Raw genomic sequence first — 8,270 nt, forward strand, 5'->3', positions numbered from 1 at the left:
AACAAAATTAGGCATATAAATTTCAAATAAAAGTATTAATCTGTGAGGTTTCTCCAAATAAAAGAGCATTCTGGGTATATAATATCCTTAGATTATTTCTTTAAACTGGTATAATTTTATAGTAGCTTCAGACAAAGGATGTTCAACAGGTAATATTTCTAAAGGCATCAAAAAACCTTAACACAACCAATTCAAATTAGGTATTATGCTGTGACCTATCTAAATAACTCTCTAAGGAATTATAGATTTCATATTTGTGCACTCTGAGTGCATTTTCTAATACAGGCAAGTAACTAGTTGTGTAAAACCCAAACAAGAATGTCATAGTAAGGGGAAAAAAAAAAAAAAATCCCACAACACCAGCACTTTTATTTAGATTGACAATAACCTAACCATAACTTGAAGGGTCTGAACAATCTAAACAGCTCAATGATTTAATATAACTGGAAGAAATGCTTTCCCTTCACTTTTATAGAGATTGAATTTATTGATATTAGTATCTGGCTTGTCAAAGTGGCAACTATTCAAATCTAAAAGTATCATTTATTTTTAATAGGAAGAAAAATTCTGACCACTTACAGTAAATGTAACTGTCTTGAGCCAAAACAATGAAAATGCAAGATAAACCTCAAAGGTTTTATAATTATTGGTGGTATTCTAAAACCTTTACACAAAAGATTGTTGGGAGGGGGTTTTTCCATTAGTAGATCAATCCCTTTCCAATCAATTTTTATTAGCAGTGGTTCATGGCATTAATTTTTAAGACAAGTTCTTAGAAAGTTTTAATCATTTCCAAAATGAGAAGTCTCAAGATGATGGACTCAAACACTACCACACCAATGTAATATTGCTATGGAGGTATTTACAGAAAGATGCCCAGAGCTCAGCTAGGAACACAAGTTAACATACAATAGACTATGAAACAATAATTTGTTTATATAGTATGGCAAGGAAAAACATTCTGTGTAAAAAGTCTAAAAATTCAGCTTTAACTTTAGTCCATTTCTATAAATCATAAAAACAAAGGAAAATAGGAATTTATCTCAGAAACTCCATATACCTGTGGAAAACGAACATCAGTAACTTCTGTTCAAGATTAATCTTAATCCCAAATAGAGTACAGCTAACAACTCGCACATTTTAAATTTTGAAAACACTGTGGACATCTGAAACATACGGGCTGATAGTATTTTATGATTGATAAACATTTCCTGTTAAGTACCACAAATATATTCAATATAAAAGATGCAAACTGATGGTTCTCATAATTTTAAAATATTTTCATTTCAAAGCTTCAAAGTTAGAGCATACATATAGGATGGGCTTTAAAACTGACTATGTAAGTAAACTTTTCCATGATCTTGGTGTATATGTTTTCCTTCCCCAAAGAAATGCCTACTGCTTATGATGTTAAAGAATCTTCACCACTCTGTCTGTAAATTTTAACCAGAAGTCCTCCATGTACCTGAAGCCAAATTGAATATTAGGTATTTTACAGCTTTTACAAAATGGCTGTAAATCACATTATGGGCATACATAGCTCTTTGATCTCACTGCACAGAATTCATAACTGTTCAATAATGCTATACCATTATGCCACACACCTTAAACTATTTCCATTTTTCCACAATTCCTTCCAAAATCAGCTTCCAAAGCAAAGCAATGTAACTTGAAAAGTTCCTGGGAGGGCTTGTTACACAAAAGAACAGCTTGGATGCAAACTAAGCTATATGCATATTCATCTACTGTTGAGCTTGTTTATCCCTCCTCTCCCTCCATCCCTCCTAAAGGTGGGTGCATTTGAGTAATGGAAAGAGAAGGCTCTTCCATCACCACACCCTTCCAGCACCTCTGCTTTTGGTCCTCAGAGAGTCTGGATAGGTGATGAAAACCATAAGAAAAGAGAAGCTGTCCCTTTAAAATGCCCAGCTCTGTCCCACATCCCACGTGGAACCAACATCAGCAGCACTTTGCCATTAACATCAATGTGATGCAAGAGGCACCATCCTTTTATATAGATAAAGTCAGAAAACTTCTACTTAACATTCCTTAGTGAGGATGAACAGGTGAAGCAAACGTGTCAGGAAGGGAGAAACTAAGCAATTCCTTACCCCTCCCCAAAAGGTACTCCAGTCCTGCACTCCAGCCTCTCTGTGCAACATCACCTCTCTACCCCTCCTCTGGAAAGCCCAGTTTAAATAAAGGAGGGAGCCACTAACAAAACCTGAAGCATAAATGCGACGAAAATGCAATCTAAAGCCGGAAAGGTTTATTCTTCCAATCACACATATTAACTCTATTAAGAAAATGGCATCACTTTTTTTCCACCAAAAAAAAAAAAAAAAAAAAAAAAACAGGCTTCTTTTAATTGTGAGCTTCTCTTTTCTGCAGTTGTTGAATAAAGATATTTTTGTACAAAACGTACTCCTGACCAGTATATTTTATTTCACTAGAGTGTTTTTAGATGTTCATGATTTAGCTAATAAAGATTCTTCTTTAATTTTGCTTCTTTGTAAAATATGCAAGCCTTTAGTTGGCACTATAAAACTAGAGAGGCGTTTGAAAGACTAAAAAAATCTTTAGTCCAAACATGGAAAACTGGAAGGCATCACATTTTTAAGTTGCCACTGAAATTTGTGGTTTTAATAGCACTGGTTTTATCATGTCCTTGAGACAACCTGGCTGAGAGTAATTGGCTGATAATAGAAAACCTACTCTAAGCCTAAAGGTTTTCACAAAGTTGTCTTATAGAGAGGATGTTTTATTGTAATAATAAGCTTGTATTTGCATTAATTTGGTATGATTTATACTCTCTTGTAATTTTGCCACCCTTGTACAATGCTGTGATTATATTGATGCTATGAGGAATTATATTGCCTGACCTTATATGCGTTTTTCAAAAATATGCATTAAATATTTGGCATAGAAATACAGCTTTGTTCTGTATATTAGATTTCAACAGTTTTATTAAGTAAATCTATTTAAATAGAACACATTTCTTAGATCTGTGAAGCGAATAGCATACCTGTTTAGTTAAATCGTGCTTTTAGGTAACTTCTCATAATCATCTCTTTCACTTTGAAGTTTGTCATCCAACCTCCTTCCAGTTCAGACAGCTTAAATTTAATTCCCAAATGGCACCTACCCTCTTTTAAATTCATATCCCTGTGTTCACTTTGGTTTTGAAGTGATATTAATAATAACTATTAAAATTTCTTACATAATAGAATACTTACTTGCGTAATAGAGTAAATAATAGCCAAAAATGTACTGAGATGAATAGTGTTAATTTAGGTTGCCTTGATGTAGACCACTTATTAACAATTTATTTGAAATCTCAAAATCAGCATTAAAGTCAAATGTCAAATCAGAGTAAGAATTTGGAAAATCCAGGAGAGCTGTACTGAGTCAAGAGACTTGTTTCTCATTCTAACTGTGCAGCAGTGGTTTGGTGGATATTGTTCCTTGCTACAGTTTCTGGATCACATGATCCCAGTTAGTACTTTGGCTCAGACTCCTGTGATCAGATATTCAGAAAACTGGCCTAGACTATGAAAAGGAAGATATCTACTCCAGCAGAATAAATTCTTGGATAGTTGGCAAGATTATTCTGTTTTAGTGTACCCATTGAATAAAATGATCCATTTTACTTTATCTGTCTTGGGACAAAATAGCTTTAAAGTTTTTGTTTTCAGACCTTTTTAATATCTCATTCTACCTTTTAAATAATGTGTTTCTTACATATTTAAGGAATCTGATGCTTCTAGCAGATGTATGGATGAAAATAACTATGATAAGGAAAGATGTTCCAGTTACTTCTTGAAGTACAAAAACTGCCGGAGATTTTGGGTAAGCCTAGCTTGGTGAGCTTTGTTTTAAAACCCATCGTTTCAGCATGAAACTGAGGCCCATAGTCTTTTCCCAGTGATGGCCATAGGGAAACAACTTTTCTTCTATCCTCTGTATGTATTTCAGTCCTGAAGGATCCTAGAGAACTCTTATTAATTATTTCATCCTATTCTGAGGTATCTGAATACAGTTTTAATATGTGAGTCTTCCTAGGTATATAAATCTGCAGCCACAAAATAATAACCTTGTTGTAAATTTAGTTTTTCTGAAGATGAGCAGAACATATAACTTACTTTGCTCTCATGTCATATTAGGCTTCCATTTCTGCCTCCTTTGCCACTACCATTCTTGGTAGTTAAGGTTCCATTTTCCCAATGCATTAATATATAATTTGTTTCCCTGAGCACTGGATCCAGCTACCTTCTTTTAAATGGACTGTTGGTTTTGTCTAGCAGTTATACAGTAGTCTTCTTGGTGAACTGTATACACTCTTATGCTCTTGTACTCACACAGTGTGTCCCCATTTCAGTTACTATTAGCATATTTCTATGAGAATAAGCAATTTTATTTATTTATTTTTTTGTTTGAAACATCAGGAGTCCCAGAACTACAGTTTGGATTTATTTAACTTGATTTTCAGAGTTTTTGAGAAAGCAGTAGCAAATTACTGGCAAATGATTAGCATTTCATACATGATTGATTTTGGTTTCTTCTTTTTTGCCTATACACAGAATTCCATCATGATCCAAAGAAGACAAAATGGAGTGACACCATTTATGCCCACAGCAGCAGAAAGAGATGAAATCTTGGGAGCAATGGGGAAAATGCCTTATTGAATGTTTACTCTAAAATTGTTTATGTAAACTAGAAGATATTTTTTTTTAAATGTACAATTACTATAATCTTTTAAAACTTGACTGGCCTTACCCAGACAGATCTGAAGATTTACAAGGAGAGACAGAATTCAGGTAGTTTTGTGTCCTCTGTATTTGTTCTCAATGCCATGATAATATGTCACTGCCACGCTGCACTTCCAGGAAATAAGGAGGGTTAGGAAAGACTATTGGAGTTGAGCTTCTCTGCTGGGTCTCAAATGAAAGTTTAGATGTGAACAAACAAAGACTTAATGGGGCTGGGAGGTAGTATTTACAAAGAAAGGAAATGATGGGAAGAACAACATGATAGAAGGAAAGCTTCTGTTTCACCTAGAGTTTGAAGTGTGTAAAGGTGAAGGGGATGAGTGGAAAGGTGGGTTGGGGTAGGTGTGTGGTGGTTCTCAAACCTCAGGCTTACCCCTAAAAATCTCTTTTCTTCCTTGACTCACTCATCTTTGTTTAAATAAGGCTAGTACATTCACTAGGGGGGAAATGGGTATAGAAAAACTGTTCTAAATAAATGGCATGAAAAAGAACTGGTGTTCTTTCTTTTCTTTCTTTAAGGAAAGGCTTAGGATCCTAGGCAACAGTCCATAAATTCTGGGTAACCTTATAAAACTGTATTATCAGTTTTTGAACTACAGAAAGACAAAAAGAAATGGGTTCCCCTGGAAGGATTTCTGTTTACAGAGTGAGGTAGACAAGGAAGGATGTGGGGGCTTATCTAGTGAGCTCAACTTCATTTTGTGATATAAAAAGAGTGAGTTTTCAGTTTGGTGCATTGTATAGCATATATACTTGCTGCCTTTAAAAATCTAGTTTGTTTAATTTACAGAATAGTTTTGTAAAGAGACATTATTTAATAAAATTTAACGTAGACAACCAGTGAAAATAAATTGCTGTGTCCCTTCTTCTCCTCTGATCCTGGATCAAGAGCATTGTTTTAATGACTGCCGACAATCAACTATCCATCTGAGTCCAAAACAGTTCAGAAGTTTTTAAATTATATGACCTTGATTGTTAAATGTGATTCTATTTGAATAAAAAAATGGATTGTTTCAAAAATTCTTTCAATTTTTGTAATGTTGTAGAAATAATGGGTTAAAATAGGACCTGAAGGGAATTATGTCCTATTTGTGTGAGAAGCATTTCAGTACAGGCTTGTTTCAGAGTTTGGAATTTTAATGTCACCTCTTTAAATGTACATACTAGTTATCAATATTCATTATGTAGCTGTTTGTCCTGATATAGCTTTTAAAATTTCCATTTATTTGTTTTAACCACTTTTGCCTTATTAATAAGCATTTCAAATATAGACACGAGTGCCCACCTTAACCACCAGTGTCCTTCTTGTGTGAACATTCATTTCTTCCTGAATATATACCTATAAGTTGAATTGTTGGGTCATGTGGTAACCATTAAACCTTTTTATTTTTTCTAGGAACTGTTTAAACTGTTTTCCAAAGTGGTTGCACTGTTTTTTACAGTCCACCAGCAGTGTGTGAGAGTTCCAGTTTCTCAACATCCTCATTAACACTTGTTAATCTGACTTTGATGACAGTCCTCCTAGGGCTAAACTGTTGTTTCCTTGTGATTTTGCTTTGCATGTCTCTGATAGCTAGTAATGTTTGTTGAGCATCTTTTAATGTGCATATTGGCTATTTGTGTATCTTTGGAGAATGTCCCTTCAGATCCTGTGCCCATTTTGGACTGGGGAGGGGTACTAGCGATTGAACTTAGGGGTACTCAACCACTGAGCCATATCCCCAGCCCTATTTTGTATTTTATTTAGAGACAAGGTCTCACTGAGTTGCTTAGCACCTTGCTTTTGCTGAGGCTGGCTTTGAACTCACCATCCTCCTACCTCAGCTTCCCCAACTGCTGAGATTATAGACATGTACCACCATGCTCAACATTTGCCCATTTTTAATCGGGTCATTTTATTTATTAAATGGTAAGAGTTCTTTGCATATACTAGATACACAAAAAAAAAATCAGATATACAGTTTACAGAATTTTTCTCTCATTTTGTGGTTTGTATTTTCACTTTATGGTGACCTTTGAAGTACAAAAGTTTAATTTTGGTGAATGTGAAGCTGTACAACATTAACCTTTTAAGTCAGCAGAGTATTTATTGCCCTCTTCACGATAAAATTCCAATTTTTTCTTTTGTTGCTTTTGGTGTCATAGCTAAGAAAGCATTGGCTAATCCAAGGTCACAAAGATTTATACCTGTTTTCTTCAAACAGTTTTATGGTTTTAGCTTTCACGTTTAGGTCTTTGATCTATTTTGAGTTGATTTTTGCATATGGTCTGAAGTTGGAGTTCAGCTTTATTTATTCTCTGTGTCTATGCAGTTGTTCCAATACTATCCATTAAAAAGACTGTTCTTTTCCCCAATTAAATTGTCTTAGCACCTTTGTTGCAAATCAATTGATTTTTTTCCCTTATACTGGGATTGAACCCAGGGGTGCTTCAACCCCTGAGCCACTTCCCCAGCTCTTTTTTAATATTTTGAGACAGGGTTTCACTGAGTTGCTTAGAGCCTCACTAAGTTGTTGAAGCTGGCTTTGAACTCATGATCCTCCTGCCTTAACCTCCTGAGCTGCTGGGTTTACAGGTGTGTGCCACCATGCCTGGTGCGAATCAATTGATTATACATTTGTGAGATTTTTTTCCTGAACTTTCTATTCTATTGATCTATGTATTTCTACCTTTATGCCAGCACCCCACTCTCTTGTAGCTTTGTGATAATGGCATAGCTCTTTGATGGTTGGTTTCTGTGAATGTTTTCTGTGAAGTATCTTGATGACAAACTAATTTTGGAATTTTTGATTGGCAAATTCTTAACATATATTTAATATGTAATGGCTCCACCCAGGAAAAACTGTTTAATTCAAATCTCTCTTCAGTAATTCCCTGATTCTTAGCTTGCTTCTCTACACAACGCTGGTAACTTCAGTGTGCTCTTCTTATAACCTGATTGTGCAAGATCTCATTGTATCACCTTTGAGAGGCAATATCTAAATGGTTTCTTTTACCACCACTGTTAAATTTGTCACTCTTGTTTTTCTTCAAATTTTGCTTTTAGGAAAGTGAAGCTTGATAAATTAGTGTCAGAATGCTGTGAGAAATTTTTATATGTCAAAAAAGTAGAAGTTGTTTACTGAGTTCATGTTCACTGTTTTAGAAAGCATCTCATTACAAATTCTCAATATCTGGGAATCTGCATCTGTAGTATGTAAAAGCAACCCTTTTAAGAATCACTCATCTGTGCCTTCTTGGGAGAAATAAACAGTATCATTCATGGTTATACCTTGGTCTGCATCTAATGTGTAATGAATGGCCAACAAATGTGTCTGTGTTTGGGAAATGGGGGATTTGAAAATTAAAAAAAATGTATCAGTTCAAACAATGCAAAAGGGTAGGTAATTGCTGAGAGCCACGGCCGAGTCTGTATGGTCCCTGGCATTTTGCCAACAGTATTGATTGACAGGCGAGGCATTACTATCCGCCTCTGCCGCAACTTTTGAGTTCTCGCACTAT

General features: G+C 35.0%; 1 protein-coding gene across 1 annotated transcript; it reads left to right on the top strand.

The window, feature by feature from the left end:
• Window positions 1-3,729: 3,729 nt before the first annotated feature.
• On the top strand, window positions 3,730-8,037 carry Chchd7 (coiled-coil-helix-coiled-coil-helix domain containing 7; the record flags this gene model as incomplete). Its single annotated transcript, XM_015485696.2, has 2 exons — window positions 3,730-3,849; window positions 4,581-8,037. Coding segments are annotated over 2 exons (225 nt in total), but the record flags the coding sequence as incomplete, so codon positions are not given.
• Window positions 8,038-8,270: the final 233 nt, after the last annotated feature.

Source organism: Marmota marmota, unplaced genomic scaffold (assembly GCF_001458135.2).
Source record: "Marmota marmota marmota unplaced genomic scaffold, marMar, whole genome shotgun sequence".
Classification (NCBI taxonomy): domain Eukaryota; kingdom Metazoa; phylum Chordata; class Mammalia; order Rodentia; family Sciuridae; genus Marmota; species Marmota marmota.